The following is a 22601-nucleotide window of genomic DNA, read 5'->3' as shown; positions in this document are numbered from 1 at the left end:
TGTAATAAGCTGACAGTGACAGAAATAGAAATTCAATCCTTGAGTGCTTTACAGGAAGAAATAGAAAATTGTCTGTCTACTTTACTGTTTAATATATAAGAACCAAATGCATACTGCCTTGCTGCTTATGTATAATTTATCCAAAATAAAACTGAAAAAAATCTTTAAAATGCAGTACAGTCATGGGTGATAGCTGAAAGTTTTTCAATAGAAGCTTTGCCTGAATACAATAAAATAGTGTTTGAAACATTCGAATCATACATTTACACTGAAAGGTACTTTGAGAACACTTACCAAACAAATGGATAACAGTAATTATGTATATTTCATTAATTACTTTATTATTTTGATTGGTTTTGTCAGCAGAATTATGTTGAGACAACTGAGTAGTTTAACAGTAGCAATATTCAAAAGTGTATGAACAATACAGATCAAGGAAGTTTGTGGCTATTTTGGTTAGCAGATAAAATATTCAAATTGCACAGTTGTGATCAGTGTTGCAAGTAGAAAAGTGTTCATAATAAATCAGTTTATTTAATCAGATTAAATAATTTTGCACCAGTTTATTTTAACAGATTATTTTCTCTCCAAAATAAGCAATAAGTTTTGAAATGTGTCTTGTTCTTTGGATTGATTTAGATTTTATTTATTTAATTTGCACTCAACTCTGTTCTTGGTTTTTTTTTCTAATTTCAGAAGAATCATAGGTGTCATAGTTTAGACCATGCCATTAGAAGAGTGTCAGTCATTTAATCTAGATTTTTATACCTGTCAAAAGCCAACTTGACAAGCCTCTACTAAGCTGAACTATACATTTCATGCTAGAACCTTTCTTTCAGTGCTTACTGCTTATAATTTTCATTTGAAAATATATGGTCAGTGTTTCTTATAATGAGTCTTCAGGTTTGTTCTTCCCACTTTTCCGTCAGAGAACTCTAAAATTATGTTGACTGTGCCTTGGATAACTGTGTCCAAGCTTTAACATGATTTTGGCAAATTAGCAACATCTTACCAGTAGTATCTGTGTTGTTGGGCATATTTATTTGTGACTATGACTGTGCTACTAGAAATTGTATCTTGTAGACTGACACCACATACTCGAACTGTATTGCCTGTCATTGGTTAACCTTAGCGAAGAGCCAAACTCCCACTCAGACACTGTCTCACTCCCTGTTCTCAAATGGAATGTGGTGTACAAATAGAACAAAAAAGCTCTTAGGTCAAAAGAGATTAGCCATTAATTACCATCATGGCCAAAGCAGAGGCAATGTGGGGAGACTCAGATAAATTTATTGCCTATTAAAATAGATTCAGGCAATGAGAAACAAAGACAAATAAATTGTCCATCACCTTCTTCATTGACCTTGGGGTTCATTTGACTTTTATGTCACTCTTTTCCTTACTATTGTCTCTGCCCTTCTGCATTTTACCCTTTGTTAAATAAATAGCACCCAGAGGTGCTACCAGCTCAGGTGCGTGGCCCAGTGGTAATGTGAGATCTGGCTGGATTTGTCTGTGTTGGGCACAGAGAAGCCCCAACCATTTCCCACTTCTGGAGACATCCCAACCCATAAGCCCTTGCCACTAAGACCTAGTACACACTCTACACAAGCTGGCTGCCACCTTCACAAGTAGTTCACGTAGGTCCAGCAATATTGGTGCCCTCTTTGTACATCATGGGGAGCTTGGCTTTCTCGCCAGGAGATACTGCAGCATTCCTGTCTGGGAGCCTGAGATCACGGCACTGCTTCCATAAAATGCTGTTTCTGGAAACAGAAAGCAGTTATCATCAGGGAGGCCAGCTCCCATCTCAATGTGACCAGCTAGCAGTTTTTGGGGTCTGGCCCCTGATTATGTTCAAAGAAAACCTCTTCCGGAAGAACAATGACAGCGCCATTTTAAACAAGCTACTAGACTATCAAGGAGTGCACCAGTGTTTCTGAAATGAGGCATCTTGTGTACAAACTGCTTATTTTGGGCAGCTTATCAGACTTGCTTCCTTTATGCAGAGCATGAGGAAATTTTTGGCAAGCATTATACTACCCTCCCCAGTCCCATGCGTGACCCCAGCCACCTTATACCACATGCTCAAAAAAAGAACTTGCTAGGTATAAACAGACATGTAAGAAACTTAAGAAATTACCCTTCTCCAGAACTGAACCTGGACCTCCACAAGAGCTCACATGCACCTCTCTAGAATGTAGCCATTCAAAAGAGGCTGAAACCAAGGTTCGTGAGTCGAGTGATCTTTGTTAAATGGCTTGCTATAAATATTCATTCTTGTAGTGAAAATAAGCAAATAAAGTAGATAAACTTATGGAAAATAGTTATGATTTAATACAATAAATAAACTGGAGTTACAGAGACTAGTAATGGAGTTACAGAGAATAGCACTCCGTTTCAAGAAGAGCTTTTTACATGTCCATGGACAAAAGGGAATTCCAGTCATGGAGCATCAATGACAGGTTTAGAAAGCTAAGTAGCAATTCCATTATGCAATAAAGAAATTCCCAAATCACACTGCAGGCAGGATTTAAGTGCATACATGCATAATTCTGAAGTATCTTGGCTACTCTGGCCATCCCAGAAGACTCAGGCACTTGGTCCCTACCTTCCAGCATTCCATCAGACCAGCTGCTGTGCTGGCAGTTTTAGTGCTGTGGTGTGTTCACTTTAACTGCAATCATACTGTCTCTTCCCATCAACCCATATCATCGCTATGAGAACATCATCAGGAGCAGCATCTGCCTCCCCTGCTTCCTTCTTATACATCTCCCTTCCCTACACCATCTCATGTCATGGCAAAAGCACAAGATTTCATAACATGGAAATATCTACCTACAGTTCTCACAGCATTTTTTTATCTGTTCCACTCCATTATTGCCAACAACAAAACTCCAGAATTTGACATGGGTTTATTAATCACATAAGGATGAGACAAGGACTGCTTGTTTTGAATATCTCATTCTCAGTGAAAAAGGCTTAATCCTGCAAACAGTTAAGCATAAGAATAGATCCCATGAGCACAGCCCCTCTCAGATGACATCTAGATACCTTTTTTTCTTCCTAGATATTAAATATAGCATATGGATATTTAATTGTCTGTCTTTCTAAAATACAAGTAGCATTTCTGTCTTTTTTTGGGGAATTATATTAAAAATTATTCCTTTGTTTTACAACTGGAATAGATATTGTCTGATATATCCATATATTTTAACATCAGCAGGTATTTTTCTTGAACTGATTTCCAGGTTCCCCTGGACCATCCAGTGATCACAGCAGTGGAACTTCATCACCTCTCTTTGACAGTGGCTTACATTTAAATGGAAACTCAACTAACACGGTATGGAAATGAATAATAAAAGCAGGGTGGGTGTGAGCTCTAGAAGTTCTTTTTCCATTTTGAGCTTCAAAATGCTAGAGTAAGACTAACCTAGTTTTGTTCTTGTTGTTGTTTGCTTTGATTGATTTTTAAGTGCTTATACTGTAAAATTCTGTACTTACAAAGTCCACAACACATGGCCCTGAACTGCTAGGTTTCTACTCTGAGACAGCAGAGACATTTGGAAGAGTGAACACAGTAAGTTTAATCATTATTTAGACAGGAATTAATGTGAACTTTTGTCATACTTTGTTACATTAAACTGTTTAATTTAATCCAGCTGTAGATGCTGAAATGTAGGTGAAATTAAGAAAATAAAGTTGAATTCTTGAAGAAACTTTTAAAATAAGAAATATAGGGAGAAAAAGAGAGAGAAATAAAAGTGTCTTTAATTCAGAGGATATTCAGTTCTCTTTTCTGCAGTGAACAACTGTGATTAAATTAATTGCAGCATTGTGGGGAAAGAAAAGAAGATATTTTCTCCAGGAAAAGTGGTAGTCACCAAAGAACATAGGACGTCTTAGTAAGAAACAGTGTTGTCCTTTTAGTAATGAAGGTTGAAGATGTAAATACTAGCTGTACAAGGACATGGACCTTCATGCTCAAAACCTGTTTGACACCTAAAAAATCTCAGTTCTAGTCTTTCAGTGGGATATTAAATTATACAGAAAGAATACCCTGAATGGACAGAAGGCTTCTCCTCTGTTTGCCCTTTTCCTTCTCAGACAGTGATAAAATTGTCTGATGCTTACTGTACTTCTCTCAACCTTTGCACTTCTTTGAGCACTGTCTCTCTTTGAGCACTATCTCTCACTGTCTCTACTCTAAAAGTAGTAACTCTTTAAAGCTTGTTTTCATCGGCTAAAATTATTATATAAAAATTCATATATTCATATATGATAGTATAAAGGCATTATGTACAATAAATAAATAAATAGAAATATGCTTTTCTGTGCTGATACTTGTACCTCAGTGTTTGGTGTCCAAAATGGTCATAGATACAAAAGGTTTCATGTTTATTTTTTTGCAGTTATCCAGATTATTATTAATTTGAACTGCCTTGTACTGTTGTCGTACTAAAGAATCCAAACCTCAAGATCCAGCATTCTGGAATGCCTGTCTACCGGGTTCTCTGCAGGCAAGGAAAGTCCTTTCTGCAAAGAGCTTTCATTATAAGAGAAGGGCTATGGCAGTGATGGCAGGAGCACATTTTTGTAAATTTAGTAGGTACTAAATGCTAGAATGAGTGTGTTGTGATGATTTTTAACAATTATTGTGACTGCTGTGGAAATTGCACACTTGTAACTTCTCATATTATAAAAATATATATATAAGTGGCTGGAGTTTTGTAGACTTGTAACAGAATCATTTATAGTTAGTACACAAGATAGCACACAAAAGACTGCGTATAGGCTTGAAATATAAGCAGAAAAACAAAAATCCAAAAGGTGTAATAGTAAGACACTAGGTTGATTTTACACAGCGCTTAATTTTTCTGAAGCCTGACATAAACTCACGTGAAGAGCTATGTATAAAATAGACACTATGTCCTAGGAGTGGAATAAACAGGACACTCTATATCTAAGATCATAAAAGTCGTTATCTCCCTTCACAGAAAACAAAATGAAAAATTGCTAGAATCTTATTGTGAAAGTCAAAAGCAAAGCCCTACATATTTTGAGCAGGAATGACTGGATTTTGAGATGATGCACTGCATGGTTAAACTTTTCTCAAGCTGTGAGTGTAACTGAGCTGTGAACATATCTTGACAAGTGGTTATGAATCTGTTTCAACTACCATCTAGTCAGCACTTCTATTTTATTCAATTAAATATTTTCAGGTTTATGGTAAAGTAAAAGCAGAATTGACATTTCCTGTAATGCTATTGCCTAATAAGCCTAATGATATTTAAATCCTGTTTTTACATCACTCTGGTAGGGGAGATCTGACTCACTTTGAACACTGCATCTTGTAAGTTTGTGTTGCAGTTTTATGTACCTTTCTAATCACACTCAGATCCATGCCATAATAGACAGTGCACCTGTATTTATAAGTGGAAATTCTACTCCAAAAAGCACACCCTGTAAAGGAAAGGATAAGAATGAGAGCTAAGGAATTACTCTTACTCCAGTTTTACCAAGCCATTCTTTTGGATATCTTCTGAAAAACAATACTGAGGCACTACAGCTGGCTTGTAGCATGGAGACAGTAGTTTAGCCATCTCAGCAGCAAGCTCTTTCTGCCTAATAGGATTGTACCATTTTCAGTTCTGGTGCTGTCTTGCCTCTGTTAGACCTATCTGTCACCTCTGCTGTGAAATATATGCTGTATGTGATGTGATACCATCTTCAGGATTTATATATGTCTTTTGTAATATCAGAGCAGTTTGCAGTACAGCATTTTAATGCAGTTCTCTAAAACCCAGAGAAATGAGCTGAAGTGCTCTCTTCACACCTGATTATTGTGTGCTTGGGCACTACTGTGACAAATGCTACAGGGATTGACAGTGGCAGTCACATTCATCTGTACCTTATAAGTAGTTTATTGAACACAATGTAAATTTCCAGAGGGGGACATGAAACTTGCAAAGAAGGTGGTTTCAAGGCTAGTGAGTACAGGTTGCTTACCTGGAGAGTTCTAACTCTAAAACAATGAAGAAAGTGCTTTAGAGATCTCCTAGCAGATGTCCAAATATCCTAGACATCCAGGCCAGCTCTCTGGAGAAATTAGTGGTGGAAAAAAATACTGTAAATAAAACAAATTAGTGTTGAAGACACCATGGGATAAAATGACAGTTACAATGCAAAGGCAGAATACACTAGGTTTTCATTTTTTGAGAATCCAGCTTCCTTGAATTGTCTAAAAGTGATATTCTAACAAGTGAAGCAAGACCAGAGTAAATTGTTGTTTTCTGTGTGTTTGTGTAACTTTGAGAACTCTTACTTTAATTTTGATAGTGTATGTTAAGGTTAGTTGGGTAGATGAAGCTAAACAGGCACTTACATTTTCCTAAATTGCTTTAAAATATTTTTTCCTTGATGCCTTTGTTTTATCTGCTAAATTAAACAGTTTTGCTTTAAAAAAGACGTTGCTTACTTCATCACCAAGTTTTTAAAAAGAAAAAAATAAAAATGCTCAGCTCTTGATGGGACCAGAAGAATGCTACATCTTTAATGTCTATGGTAGTCCTAGTTCCAGAGTAGGACGATGATATGACTCAATCCCAAGCACTAAATGGCAAAAAGGGAAGAGGATTCAAGACAGGGAGGTGGACACCCTCGGGGAATGTATGACCAGAACACTGAATTGAGATTGGATGGATGTCCTACATATGAAAGCTTCAATACTCTTGCTTTTTTGAATATTCCTGTAGTGTCTTCCATTTTAGTATAAAACCACCATTCTTAAAGCTAATTGTATTCTTTAGGTTTTGTCATCCTGTAGCTTGCTTTAAGAAGAGAAAATTCAGCATTTCAGTTCAATATATTTTCTATTGGAATGATTTCATGTGTGATACCTGTTGCCTGTGGCAACTCTTGATCTGACAATCCATGATTTTCTCATGTAATATGAACGCAAGGTAACTTTGAATGGACTTCCAGTTCACAATTTATCATTTAGCAATGTAAATTCATAAAATAATTATTGTAATAAATAGAAAAAATATCTCACATGGAGGTACACAATGGTTACTCTCATTAATTTTCACCATGTCTTCCATTTTTTGCTGAAGAAGAAGGTAAAACGGATGAACACAGCCAGCTACGCTTCAGTAGTTTGGACTTCTGCTGTGCTGAAGACCTTTATGAAGTGAGATGAACACACTGGAAATAAGTTTTCCTCAATTAACAAAATATGAAATTATTATAATGACTCAGTGAAAGATAATCCAGATTTTCTGTTTCTGATTATACCTCTCAGAAATCATAGCAATAGAAGCTGCAAGAAAATTTTAACTAACACCTTCCTACTTCACTACAACAGAATTATAAGGAAAATCTTTTGGATTGAAATGTCTGTTCAGATTTAGCTGTACAGAAGTGCTGTGTTTTTCTAATTGTGATTAGAGTTGATTGGGACTTTCACTATGACATTAATGAAGGGAATAAAAAGTATCTTTACAAGTCGTGTCCTTTCCTTTTATTAATGCCCACAGTCACTGCTAATCCTTTCAGCAGAGTTATTTCTTCCAGTATTTAACATTTGATTGATCAGCTTGATTGTTTCTTCTGCACAGAAATTCCCCAGTTTGTTAGGTATCTGCTTTTAGTTCATATTTATATATATTTTCCCCATACACAGCCCTTGAATGTGAATGCATGGTTTTTTAGGGTTCTTATCAATTTGCTCATTTCAAGTTTTCAGCAGCAGCAGCAGAAAGGAAAATGTTTCTAAATTTGATGTTAGCATAGGTGAACCCTAGCAGTTCAGGTACATGTGTATGTGGCCTATAGAGAAAACTGAGAGTAAAATTTAGGTAACAAGTTCTCCCTCTAAGCTGCATCCAGTGTCTTTGCACAAGCTCTGGCAACAAATTGACACTGATCTCAGAGAGAGAAGCAAGAGTCAAGGCTCAGATTTATCCTGAGGGGTGTGCAGACTGTGTGAAATTCAAAGAGTTTCGCTAACCTTGAGCTAATTTTTCTATGCAAGGACAGCATGCCCCATTTGGGAATATAAAAGGCTGCCAAAAGCTATGTCTAACAGCTGAAGTTTGGGTACACTTGCATTTATAGTGTAAAAGTATAACAATCTCAACATTGTATCTTTTCTTTTCCTAATATACATTTAATGTTGGGTTTTTATTTCTGACTGCTATCGTAGTTTTTGAGCAGTCATAATTACTTTCTACTTTTTGTGCTGAGATTTAATACAAACTACTCTGGTCCCTGTCCCCTACCCCCACAGGAAGAATATATCTGGAAAAGTGTTCCAGACAAGGTTGTTAAGGTTACTCAGAAACCAATTACATAGTAGCTCAAGGGAAACAAATTGAAGAAAAAGGTGAAATATTCTGACAAATAGTCCATATGTATTCTCTAAAAATATTTTACTCAGACTTTTACGCCATTGGTTCATTAAAAAAATAATAATGCATTAGCACCTACCAGCACAGATATAATGAAATATTCATTAATATTTCCATTGTAAATCACCTCTAGAAAAATTTATATAATTGAAAGGGTTTTTATTTGTTCCTCACTGGTAGAATAGTAATCCAATTGATTTAAGTGCATAGCTATTACAGTAAATGAGGCAGTGTAAGTCCCTGGCATGTACTGCTATACAGGCTCTATGTAAACATCATATATAGGTGCTCAGTGTCCGTAAATTCATGTATTAATTAAAAAGAATTACATGTCTTGAAGAGCAATCATTATATTTCAAAACCATGTATCTGATGCAGCATTAGAATTAAAAGTATTTGTTTTCTCTGATAGGAAAGGAGGAGTTTTTCACATGCTTTTTCACCTTCTTCCCATTTAATTAAACATCTGTCAATTAAAATATTGTATGTAATTAAAAGGTACTTTCAGTGAATTTTGAAGACATCATATTACAACTCCAAATTGTTACTTCACCTGAAAGAGTGTGTCGCCTCTATAGAAAACTTTATCTATTAAATGATTCGGTGATGCATACTTTACCAGATAATTACTGTCTTCTTAAAACTGTCACAGAATTGTGCACCTGCATCTATGAATACCATTAAAAATAAATAAATACAGGCCCTCGACAGAATTCATGCTGCATCAAAGAATGCACAGGTATTTTGATATTGTAATTAAATTCCTCTGAATTCTAAGACAAGTTGAAAGCTCTGACTCCTATCTACAGTAGATATCACCATAATTTGTTTTGTTGTCTGAGCATCACAAGAGTTTCATTCACGTCTCTACTCCTGGCTATAAATTTGGTATTTGTGTTGTGCAATGATTAAAGTAAGCTAATGTGAGATTCTTACTGTTAAATGGAGCAGTCATGTTTTCTTCCCCACTCAACAAAAAGTCCCTGCTTTCTGTCTGTCCCTGTAATAAATATTAGCAAAGGCTCAGCCATACATAGGTCAGATAGGTTCATTGATATACAGAAAATCAACCTACCAATATATGTATATATACATACATTTCAATCACAGACTGGACTAAAAACTGTAGAGAGACGCACTCTGAGTTGAATGTTGCTGGGTGTTGTTGCAAGAAATTATGTAGCTCTAATTCTCTTTTTTTCAGAATAAATGGAAGGCAAATCTGTCTATTTGAAAAGTGTATTATATTGAAGGCTCTTTTTTTTTTGAGTATGCTGAAACATTTTTAGTAATGGAGGTTTGACAAAACACATTCCAGTTGGCATCAAAAAACTGCATGAAAGCTAGTATTTTCTAATATAAGTGATTGTCATGAAATCCACTGAAACTTAATGGCCAATGTTTTCAATTATAGCTTAAGGCAATGAAGCTATGCCAAGCTATTTTAGCATTTCAGAGTTTAAGGCATGTCTGGAGGATGCTCTTAATCATATGATTTAATTTTAGGTAATCCTGTGAGGAGCAGGGATTTGAGTGATCCTTATGGACCCCCTCAACTTGAGATACTCTATGGTTTTATGTTTCTAAAATTTAAGCCACAGAGTACTTTTTACAAGGAAAATTTATCAATATATAAATATCAAATATGTTAATGTCGCTACCATTTTCATATACGTATTTTACAGAGAGATATTTTATATTCTTTTCAGAAATTCTCAGCAATGCTCACTAAAATGGAAACAGCAAAAGTTACTTTGAGAAATAAATAACAGCATCATCATTATCATCTCTTTTTGAACCAGTGCTGACAGAGGTAGTAATCAAGATTAGTCATACCTCTTACATGCGCTTTGTAGAAATATAAATTTACGTAGCAGGATCAAGGCTTTAATTATGCACTTTGAAATATTAAATCCTCTAAAGCAGAAAAGTGATAAATTCCAAATTATCAGTAAGAGGCTATATTTTTTCCTAATGGATGTCATACTTGATTCTTATTTCATAAAATGGTATAATCATAGACATATTTAGGTTACAAAAGACTTCTAAGATCATCAAATCCAACCTGAGCTTAACCAAGAATGGCTGAGTCCAGCACCACACCATGTCTCTAGGTGTCCTGTTTACATATCTTTTAAATATCTCCAAGGACAGTGACTCAATCATTTCCTGAGGACACCTGTTCCAATGCTTGACAACCTTTCTGCAAAGAAGTTTTTCCTAATATCCAACCTAAACCTCTCCTGGTGCAACTGAGGCCATTTCCTCTTGTTCTATCACTGGTTATTTGAGAGAAGAGATGAACCCCTACTTGGCTACAACCTCCTCTCAGGTAGTTGTAGAGAGCGATAAGGGACACCCCAGAGCTGCCTTTTCTCCAGCCATTGGCCTTTTTAGTCACCCAGGCACACCCAGGCTCATGCTCAGCTGTCCATCCTGGTTCTTTTCCACCATTCCAGTGACTCTACCCACAGCCTGTAGCACTGCAGGGGACCATCATGACCCATGTGGAGGATCTGGCACTTGGCCTTGTTGAACCTCATACAATGGATAGAGTCTGTACAGATCCCTCTGCAGAACCTTCTACCCTCCAGCAGATAACACTCCCACGCCGCTTGGTGTCCTCTGACACCAAGCAAACTGACTGGAGGTATGTTGATCCCCTCCTCCAGATCACCAATAAAGATGTTAAACAAGACTGGCCCAAATGAGCCCTGGGCATCACAACTTGTGACTGGCTCCCAGCTGGATGTAACTCTATTCACCAGCACTCTCTGGGCCCAGCCACCCAGCCAGATTTTACCCAGTGATGGATGTGCCTCTCCAAGCCATGGGCTGCCAGCTTTTCCAAGAGAATGCTGTGGGAGTAACAAAAGCTTTTCTGAAGTCCAGACACCAAGCGGCGTGGGAGTGTTATCTGTCAAAGCCCCATTCAGCCTGACCTTGGATACTTCCAAAGATGGGGCATCATTTGCCTTTCTGCAAATTAGACACTGTAATTTGAGATTACAAATACATTTAAAACCAAGTTTAATTTTGCTGAGTAATGTGACCCTGAGTATTTCTGATTCCAAATAAATCAACCTTCCTGAAGCCCATGTTTAATGAAAAAGCTGTGTCAACTTAAAATAATACTGTGGCTGCTTTCAAGGTAAGGCCCTAGCAGCAGCTGGAAATTAAATTACTAGAAAAGGTTCAGAAAGACTTTCCTCCGATGACGCGATATTTTTCTTGCAGAGATTTAAAATCAATGACAGTTTAAAAGAAAGTAAGGTGAACTAACTGTTTCCCAAACTCTGCAAATTATATGTCACAAAAAGAGGAAAAAATTGACGGTCCCAGCCAGCTGTGATTTTTTCCCTTCCTTCCTATGCTCTTAGTGGAAACTTAATTATAGAGACATGTCTGATTACATCTCCCCGTTAGTAGTGGACTTTCTGGACTTATTCACCCTCTTGGAAGACTTTTTGGTTGCACCATAATGAGTAGTTATATAGTTGTTTAAGAAAGTACTAAAGCACTTGCCTACAGTGTCATTCATAGGTCAGTGATTGCTAATGGGATACAGAGTCAGGCCCTCCTCCAAGTCAACAGTACACAGCTGTCCCAGGTAGGTAGTGATTATGTGTCATTAAAACTTGATTCTTGTTCACTCTTCTGTCAAAAACGAGGTTTTTGTGTTCAATCCATTTCTTAATTTGTAGGTGTCACAAGCAAATTGGCATTAATTGGCAACATTGTTGGTGACCTCAGCAGAAAACTGAAGGTATAAAATGATCAAAAGCATAAAAGCTGTGATTACAGAGATGATCTCTATTTTAGTGCTTTGGAGGAATGATGTGAAGAGTTTTCAAGATGAGCAGCAGCAGCTGTTTAGTGGAGAAATGCCTTGAAGGTCAGCCAGCTCACTACACTGTGTCAGACCAAAGAACCATCCAGCCAAAAAGCTTGTGCCCAGAAGATGCCCTCAAGAGAATGCAAGAACAGAGAAAATATGTACAGTTTTTCTAGGGAATATTTCCTGCACCTCTGGTGACTTCTGACTTCTGACTTTCTTAACCAGTTTGTTACACAGACTAAAACATTCATTCTCTGTTTTTATCCTATGTCTTTTACTTCTAATCAATACCCCTGCTTCTTATGTGAAAATGCCAAGTGAACCACTGTTTCTTAAACCCTTTCATTGTTATTTATTTTTTAACATATCTCAGTCATATGATTCCCTCATCAGTTTTTTTTTTTTTCCAGACCAATGAATCTTAGTTAATCTAATTGTTAAAAAAACAATTCTGTTCAACGTCTAAATTTCAAGATCTAAATATTGAGTTGTAATCACCTGTTCATATCCCATTACAGTGTGGGAAAAGTTAATGATTTTTTTTTTGTGTGCATTGCTATACATTTGTCTACAATATTTTTAGCAGTTCTTTTATCTCTTTCAGTATAATGAGCTTCCTCCACAGTCTGTTTTTTTTTACTTACCTCCTTCTCAGTTTCTTATTTTTATCCATGTGTTTTGAAGAGAATATATCAAGGAATCTCAGATTGAATTGTTAATAGATTATAGGTTAAATAGAACAAAATGAGCTGCTGGTCCTATGATAGCATTTTGTTTCTATGCAATGGTCTTACGAACATAGGTATTCCCTGTTTTGTCCTTAAGAAGATGAAGAGGGGTATTTCCATCTTTATGCTCTACCATAAACTGATTAGTAGAGTATGACTTCATAAGAAATACATATTTGAAACTTAGACTAGCTTGACCCCTTCATACCCTTTTGCTGTTCTTGGCCATTAATGTTCAGATCATGCAGTAGGGTTTCTGCAGATATAAGTAGTTTGGAACTGTGGGAAAAAGTAAATTACTCCTTGTAGTGTATTTTTCAAATATCAAATCTTTGAAATTGTCTGGGGAAGACCCATTTGCTTTAGGAGTTCATGGCAGTTTTAACAGTTTAGCATTTTGACATGAATATTTCTATGCTGCAGTTTCATAGCTTTGGGGTTAATAGATTTTTTGATCAAGTGATGTTGGCCAATTTTCACCTTCAATTCATTAACCTAATGAATAGCTGTGATGTACATTTTCTAAAATTCTAACTTTTTTCTTGCATAGAGATACTTTTTCTTTATGCTGACACCCTACGGAAGCATTTGATTGAAGTGCAAGGGACTCAAATGGAAACATTAAATTGCGTCTGTGACCTACCCTTTTTTTATTTTTTTTCTGCAAAATGCTCTTAAATTACCTAGAATATTACAGAATATTTATCAGGTTGTTCAATAACCTGATAAAAGAAGTTAAACTAATAATTCATAAGACAAATATTTTTATGTTTAAATTGTCTAGATGTTTTCTGCATCTTGAGAGTTTAGAGGGTGGGAATAATAGATGATGTTGTTGCAGGAATTTTTATTTTCCTTTACTTTCTCATTCTTGGATTCAGAGATAATAATCAAGTATTTATATTTGACTGCAATAAACTACCTCCTGTTTTATTCCTAGACATTTTGGTTTCCAGACAGAAAATGTTAGATTATGTTGATTCTTTTCAACTTCAGGTTTCATGGGGTTCTGTCAATTATTTTAGTTCATGCAGAATTCCTTAATATGTGTCAGATTCTTCATTGTGATACTAATAAATTTATTCTAGATTTTAAAGACACCTTAGCCTTTTGTGTCTAATTTCATGAAACAAAATTAGTCTGTGGACTTGATTATGAAATACTCATACTGCAAAACCACCAGGAGATCTCAGTCGAATGAGAGCTGTATGGTTCTAGGGGATAGCAAATTCTGTAAATGAAATTCCTGTCCCCAAAATGATTGCTGTCTAAAACATACCTTCATGCTACCAACTCCAGCAATTTCATTACAAATTTTTCTTTTACTAGGAAATTATACTTCTGTCATTAAGTCTCAGTCATCCTGTTAGAATTTGAAACTCACTATTTTGATTTATTTAAAGAAGTAAATAGATTAGCCCTTGTTGACTATGAGAAGGGGCTTTAGAGGGGAAAAAATAATCCTAAATCCTTATGAGCAAGAAAATGAAATAGACAATTCCCAGAATGCTTTTTATTATGTGTAAGTTTTATGGCTTTTGAACACCTGGCAGAACAGAACTGAATTTGGGTCATTCTGTGGTTCCTTTGCTTTCATAAATACTACTCAGTGCTTACTTACAGCTCATATAAAAATTACTAACTTTCAACTCTGTTTTCTACTGGAAAGTTCTTCGCACAGTGCAGGATAAAAAAACATTTGGTTCAGAAACAGCACAAATGCCTAACTTTGACCTAAATATGTATGTCTGTAAATCTTTCTCAGACAACTTTGGGTAAATTTTACTGGTATCTTTATAAAAGAGTGAAATGCTCAACTCTTGCCTTTCTAGTAGAGGCATTTGAAGAAAGACCTCAAAGATAAAATTTCAAAATTCATCCATCTATAGTATGATAACACAGGAATTAGAATTTTAAATCTACTGCTAAATGATATAAGAGCACAATGCACAAATAAATGTTCTAATGTAGTTTTTTATTAGGATATTATTTTTGTCCTTTTCTCTGATGATAGAAGGATGCAAAGAGTTATACAGAACAAAATAATTTAAACTAAAAATGTATATTATGCTGCATTTAGAATAAAATCATAGCATTTATGACTGAAAACTCTTTACTTTCTAGTATCAGTTATTAATATTAACGAAAATTTAGATGTGTTTAATGTTAATGTAATACTGAAATTGCATCAAGAGCAAAATATCAAGATGGGTAACATACGGGTTTTCATTTTTCTACCCCATTCTGAGTTTCTTGAATACTTTTATTGTGATGATTATTCACTTCTGAGACAAACAGAACCAGAAATGCATATTCATGGGGTTTTCACAATATTATCTGTTAAGCTCTCCTACTGTTTCTCATTTATTCTGCACAGGCTCCATCATCACCTTCTTCACCCATAGCTAATGAACCAAAATACGAGAAGCGCTGGCTAGACACCTTATCAGTTCCTCTGTCGATGGCTCGAATCTCGAGGTACAAAACCGGAACAGATAAATTAAGGTTTGTAATCTAAAATCTGTACATAGTGTTTTGCTGTGGATTGTTGGCTTTAAAGAATTGAGTGGAGATATGAAATTCTTCTTATTAAAAGCTATGCAGTTCATCTTCTCCTAAGATTAATGGTATTCATGGTGATTACCAAAGATAAGGTAAAGCTCCTACAAATATGTTTCTATAATCTGTTGTATCTTGGGAATTCAGTTAGCATCAGCAGCTAGTGCAAAGGTGAATCCCGGTGTTACGTGAATTAATTTTGAAGCTACTACATTTCCTTCAGTATACCTAATAGGATACTTCTATATTCCCCAATTCTAATATTGTCACTTAACTCTCTTTTTGTTTATAAATGATAGCACAGTTTTCATTTATTATAACAGTTATCATCATGCCTGTGCTATCATGTCATATAGATATGCTTTTATCAGTGTCATATAGAAACTCATATTGATGAGATTTTGGCTAAGTACATGGTACAAATACTGTATTTTTGATCATAGATTTTTTTTGCATCTCAGAGACATAACTAATGGTTCATAAAGTAACTGTGGAATAGGATGTCAGAGGCTATTTTACTGGGCTTCAGGAAATATGAAAGCAAAAGTGAAGTTTAATAAAGCTTCAATAAATAATATGCTTGAGAAAGTTTAACACATTGCAGCATACATAAGCTTTTTCTGCCAACAATTCTGTGGTACAACTGTCTCAAATCTACCAGTAGTTGTAGGCCAAGCAGTCCATAGTTCTCCATATGTATCAGAACAGGAGTTCATTCACTGTCATTCTTTTCCATGGTCTTTATGGGTTGCCCTATTTTTATTTGCCTTTAATACATATTAAGGAGATAATTGGAATCTCTATTGAAGAATCAATATACAGGTCACCTGCCAGAAATTCATGTGAATACCTTTCTTTACCTATGCTAGATTTTTTGCCTGTTTCCTCAAAATGACCTGAAAAGAAATATTTTTCTAGTAGAACAAATATGCTGCTTTAAATTACAGCAATTCATCTTCTAAGGCAGTTGGCAGCTCCTCTCCAGACTTTGTGTTAAAGTATCACAGGTGAATAATAATAAATTGTCCAGAAAAGTTTTAGCTTCTTCCACAGACTTTCCTTGAATGCTTAATTTTCTTCTACTTAGTGTCTCATCACTTCCTCCACCACTTTCTTCTTCCCTACTTCAACTGACACGTTCATGCTGTCCAGTCTTGTCCAATCTATCACATACTTCCAACCATTCAAGGCTTAGACATTCAGTGAATTAAGTAAAAAAATCTCAGTATTCACATTTAGGCATCAATTTATCATCTGTGTTCTAGAATATAAAGGATAAATAGAAGATGATAGAACATTTAAACCTCTTACTTCAGTTTCCATCCTTATAGTTTGAAGTGCTTTCATTCCTGTGCTGTGCAATTTGCCCATCAGATGGAGAAATCCCAAGGGATTGCAGTTCCCAAAAGAGTGGCATGTGCATTTTGAGAATTCCTTGAAGTAAAATGCCTTCATCTTTGTACTGGGTCTGGCAGAGATGGAGCTCATCTTCTTTATAGTAGTCCATATGGTGCTGTGTTTTGATTTGTGACTAAAGCAATACTAATAGCACCCCAGCATAGCGGTTGTTGTTGACCAGGGCTTGCACACCATCAAGGCTTTTTCTTTTTCTTGGTCTGCTCCTACACAGTAAATAAGCCCAGGTAAGGCAAGAATTTAAGAGGAGGCACAAGCAGGACCAGTGAACCAAACTGACCAAAGGAATATTCCATGCTGTGTAGCATCTTTGCTCACCAATAAAAACTGAGTAGAGAGGGCTTGAGGAAAGCAAGCCATTTCTTGGAGACTGACAGGACATCATTCTGCTTGTGAGAGGTAGTGAGTGGTTGCGTTTGCATCACTTCTTTTTTTGTAATTACTTGGAGCTGTATTTTTTCCTTCTTCTGTTTGTTTATTAAACTACCTTTATTTCAGTTTATGAGGTTTTTCCTTCTTCATATCCTCTCTGCTGTGCCTCTGGAGAGGCTGGGGGAGTGAATGGCAGTGTGGATGCTTGGCTGCTGGCCCAAGATCAACACATCACAGATATGTTTTTTGTGTAAGATTTGAGGAACTTAGTGCTTTCAGTTTTAGTCTTGGAGAGACATATTCTCTTGTGATGTATCTCACTCCCATTTACATTTAGTATATATTCCACTCTTTAATTATTAGTGCATTTTTTGTAATTGTTGTATGCACTCTGAAGGAATATGAAATAATGCCATAAAGCCTACCACCATCCCATGGTACTTTACTTCTAAAGTAAGTGCTCCATGCTTGTTTTGGTGAACCAACAAAAACAGCTCTATGAGCATTAAAGGGATATTGCCTTGAGGTTAACTGTGGATGAGGCATTTCCCATATTCTTACTAAAAGTGGGGTTTTTGTGCCTGAGGGACACCAGACTGCTCTTACCATGCACTGTGAAATGCATGTATGTGTTTTTACTATTATTCAACTTGTTTCCTTTTTTTGCATTTCCCCATGTTCATATATGCATAGTGTCCAATATATGTCTCCTGTAATTACTTTCAAAATCAAATATCTGCTTTGCATTAAATAAAACCTCTGATCAGTCTAGATAAAAATCCCGCTTTCAACCATATTTACATGTCTTTGCTCCCTTTTACATTGCAGCCATCAGTCTAAAGCCATTGGAGTGAGCCCAAATTCATTCCCCTGAATGGATCACAGATCCTTCTGACTGATTTCCTAATTTTACCATACCTTGCATATTTATTTGGAGCCTATTTGCAGGCATGGGCAGACAGCATGCCTGTTTTTCCTGTACTACATGAGTCCATGAGTCTGTCAAAACTTGTAACATGTCTCCTGTATGTTTTTCTCATAACTGTGTTTTGTTGCAATGCTTCATTATGTTTTTATCCACTAAGTTATTTCAGTTGGTCTTGCAAAGGTGCTCTGGCATCAGAACAGCCAGCTTACTTTCTAAGTTAGTGTTGTTGAAGTATTGGAACTGTCATCTATAGCGTCACATACGCAGCTGATGGGCTGTTCTCCTCAGCTGGATGGGCTGTATGGAAGGTCTTTTTCCCTACTTCCTACTTGAATTAAATTCAGAAAGGTTTATACAATTCTTTCTATCAAAAATTACCTATAATCCATAGGCTTTTGACATTACTTTTTAAATATGCAAAACATTATGGTTTTTTGAAGGATTATTAAAGATTGTCTATCAACTCAAAGGAAATTCACACTCTGCTTTCTTCAATCCTTCATTTCCCTGACATAAAAACATATTTTTTACCTGTGAAATTCTTGCAGTTGGCTGCAGTAGAACTTAACATACTTTTGTTAGTATACTCTAATTTTTAAAAATATATGGTATTGTTTAACCTATGTATAGTACCTGTAAATTCAACTATTCTTGCTGTTCTGACATGGTAAACTGCCATCTGCCAGTGTGGATATTTCCTCTGACCTCATTCACTTTACTTCCCCCTGATATTCAAGATTGTTTCATGTTTTCAGCATTCTTTTTCTGGTGGTGTAAGTAACATTCATATAACCTTAGAACAAGAAAAATCTTGTCTCTTATAAGGTTGGGCAGAGTCAGATATTTACTAAAGGCCCTCTTTTTGTTTCCTTTATTTAAAAAAAATACAGAATATTACAAAGTAAGGCATGTCAGCACTTTGCTCAAAATTAATTTTCTCGTTAGAAATGCCTTACAGAGACAGAGTTGTCTGTTGGACTGCAGTGTACTTTTTAGTGAGCCTTAGATCAAATCTGATCTAATCTAACCAGTTTAGGCTGTATTATTTCCTTTGTGGGTAAACTGTGCAGTTTAAATTTTGTACTTCAGTTCAGTTTTCCGGTAGCTTTGCCAAAAAAGGGCATACTTTCAGCACAGTCCTGTGTCATGAGATGGCCAAGATCACATGTATTTGTTTGATTCTTATTTGTTGTTCATGTGAAGAGAAAGGCAACTTGCCTTTGGCTTTTCATTTCACTTACCTTTTTATTGTATTTTTCACAGGAAGTCTTTAGACTGTGACTTAATGACACAAGAATATTTTTTTCATATATTTTAAATTCTGTTAACACCATATGTATTACAAAAAACAAGAGAGAATAGGATAGATATTTTCCTTCCATATAAAGGAATGGCTGAAAATACTGCACACTGAGCATGTGAAATATGTTTATCAATACCACAAAACAAAAGCAAAAAAAACTTCCTCAGACTATTTTAAAGGAAAGATAAGAAACATAGTAGATGTCATGCCTGTTCTCAATGGAAGATTAAACTTTGTATTAACTACTGAAATCAGCTTGGATTAGCGTATTTCACACTGTTGATATGATTGAAGTCTGTCTGATGATATGTAGCAAGCTAATTAGTATTTTTGATTAGTTAGCCATTCAATAACTTTTTTTATTCATTTGCCTTTATTATATAGCACTACAGCTTCTATTATTCTAGACTTCTCACTAATCCGTCAATGTAATTTTTCTCTGCAAGAAGAAAGGTAATATAAACGTAGTGAGAATGCTATTGCTGTAAATACTCTTAATTGCTAGTTGGCAACAGAAACATTTTTTGACTGTTGAGGATTAAATGGGTCAATAAATGTGATGTAAGCTTAACAGAGAAATAATATCAGTAAGCTTTTCTCACCCAAAGGAATTTGTGGTTCATATTATAGTTTGGGGTGGTTTTCTTTTTTAAGATAGAAAAGTAAAGATAGGTAGTCTTTTAGAAGGTGTGGAACACAGTTCATGCATTGTAGTCTTTCATTTTTGTTATGGAATTGTTATTTGGGGAAAATACAGATATTACTATTTTTAGTCCTACAGCTGATACTGGTAGTAATGCACAATTTTTATACACTGTATTGGCAGAAGTTTTGAGTAAAGGTACAATACCTATAACATCTTGAACATTATGAGTTTAGAGACTGAAGAAAAAATGCTTATTTCGAATATGGGAGACTGAAATAGTGAGTGGAACAAAAGCAATTCATGCCCAGTAGCTATGAGCCCATGTATCTGAGGTGTCAATTGCAAAACATTCTAATTAGATTTAGGTGTTATTTTCTATTTCTTGGTATTCTGACCATTGCAATTACTCCAAAGTACTGTGTATTTTTAATTTTTTTTAATGTGTTCACTGGTTTCCTAATAGATTTTTTTTTCTGAAGAATGGTATTTTCCATTTATCATTTCAATAAGTTAAAAAAATGCTTCTAATTAGATAAATTGAAAACTAAGAAAATTAATAAAGTGTTTTGAAAAATATCTAGAAATTAAGCACAATTTCACAGAGCTACAAAACTGAATGAAATTTCTCACAATTTTCTGACACATCAGTTAAAAATATCTATAGAAGCAGAAATGTCTGTGTTACTTCAGTTATTTTATTTAGTTGCTATAAGTGTAATGAAAATAAAAGTTACAATTCTGAAATCAAAATGTTCTCCCCAAAACCACAAACATAAAATGCAATCCAAGTTTATTGTTTTGATATCTTCTGAGCTACGTGGTTTCTGTTGATAGTCCAGTTCTATGCACATAGTTAAACATTTTGTAAGGTACGACGTTCTGTGGCATTTACAATACAAAATCTCATTACTTCTAACATAACATCATGACATTTCAAAGAGATTAAGTAATTCAGATCCTTCCTTTTGGAGAATTTACACTCAGATCTACCCATAGTCCTTAAAACTTCAGTCTAAGTCGATATTCTAGCAAGAGGGCTGTGTAGTATTATAAGCAAACCACAAGAAAATGTTGTAACAAAATCAAGAAAAACTAACTCAAACATCAAAAAATCATACAAGCAGGATGGAGTACTGACTCAGGACCTGGGAAGGTGCGAAGCTGATAAAATCCATCTCTCTGTATCAGCATGGTAGTAAAGATAAAAGAGTTGCGATCAATCCTACATCTAGATTTTTGTAGAAATAGCTATATATTAAAATACCTATATAAGTCTAAGAGAGATGGTTTCACATGCCACAGATACTAAAAAATATAAATATATGCTTTGCTGGAATGCTTAGCCTCCAGTAAAGTAAAAGTTCAGCTTTTCCCATTTCAGCTGGCACTGAAAATACTTTTCATCTTAGAAAAGTCTTTGAATTTAACACCTCTATAGTGGCAAACTGCTTGTATGGAAAAAGTTCCTTACTAATATCAATTAATAGTACTTGTTTAAAGGTGTCAATTTTAAGAAGATAACCTAAAGTCTACCAATACTCATCTGTTATTCTGACTGCCATGCTCACAAAGAGTGTTTATTTTATTACAAGAAATTAATGCCATAAACAAAGTCCAGAAGAGACCAGGAATGCAAATCTATTCATCATTTCACCATGAAAGTGAGATAGAAAGACACTGAGTATTGAAAATTGTGCCTCATGCTCTATAACAGGAGGAAGGAAACAAATAGCTTGAAGGACACAAATTTACAGATAGGGAGACAAATCTCAAAGTAAGAAATATGATGGCAGTTCAACACAAATTTTTAGTATTAAGGAAATGCAAATATTAATTTCTTGCTCTAGTTGCAGTATTCAGTAGCATAACTTTAGTAATAGAAGATGTAGAAATTTCCTCTGTCTGTGTTTTAAAATCATCTTAGGGCCTCAGGTAAAAAAAGAAATACAAACCAACAAAGAAAATAAAAACCCTACAGCAACTTTATAGCATCTTGAAACCTTTCAAACTTATTATTTGGTATTAAATGGAAAGCTCCTCCTTGACAGCTAACAGGAATAGGTGTTTTGTTGTGTCTCCTTTTTTCTTTTCTCTGTTTTGAGGAAATGGCAGAGTGAAATGCATGTCATTTAAGCTTGTAGGATTTATTTTCTTGTGAATTCCAGTGCCATCTTGATGCTTGCTTTGATTGTTTTGCTTAAAAAAAAAAGCCTCAGGATTTATTTTCTTAAGCTTTTATTCTTAGTTTGGATATCTGTTTTTACTTGTAGCCTTCTGCACACTGTGATTTTTAGAACACAGCATGGTACATGGAACAATATCAATATATTATGGGATCTTCAAAGAGAAACTTTTGTAACTGAAAGCAAGAAATAATCATAGCAAAGTTGATTAAGATTC

General features: G+C 35.3%; 1 protein-coding gene across 4 annotated transcripts in view; it reads left to right on the top strand.

The window, feature by feature from the left end:
* Nucleotides 1-22601, top strand: part of SNTG2 (syntrophin gamma 2) — a 226597-nt gene that overhangs the window by 135085 nt on the left and 68911 nt on the right. For all 4 annotated transcript variants that reach the window (XR_005256365.1, XM_038132325.1, XM_038132324.1 and 1 more), the window contains exons 8-9: nucleotides 3252-3343; nucleotides 15355-15482. Coding sequence is in view for 3 of the 4 variants with exons in the window: in XM_038132325.1 (XP_037988253.1) it covers nucleotides 3252-3343; nucleotides 15355-15482 (220 nt within the window). In the remaining variant the exon portion in view is untranslated. The remainder of the gene's footprint in view (nucleotides 1-3251; nucleotides 3344-15354; nucleotides 15483-22601) is intronic.

The sequence above is a fragment of the Motacilla alba genome, chromosome 3 (genome assembly GCF_015832195.1).
Source record: "Motacilla alba alba isolate MOTALB_02 chromosome 3, Motacilla_alba_V1.0_pri, whole genome shotgun sequence".
In the NCBI taxonomy this organism is placed as follows: Eukaryota; Metazoa; Chordata; class Aves; order Passeriformes; family Motacillidae; genus Motacilla; species Motacilla alba.
The sequence above is the reverse complement of the archived record's forward strand: the minus strand, read 5'-3'. Positions and strand labels throughout refer to the sequence as shown.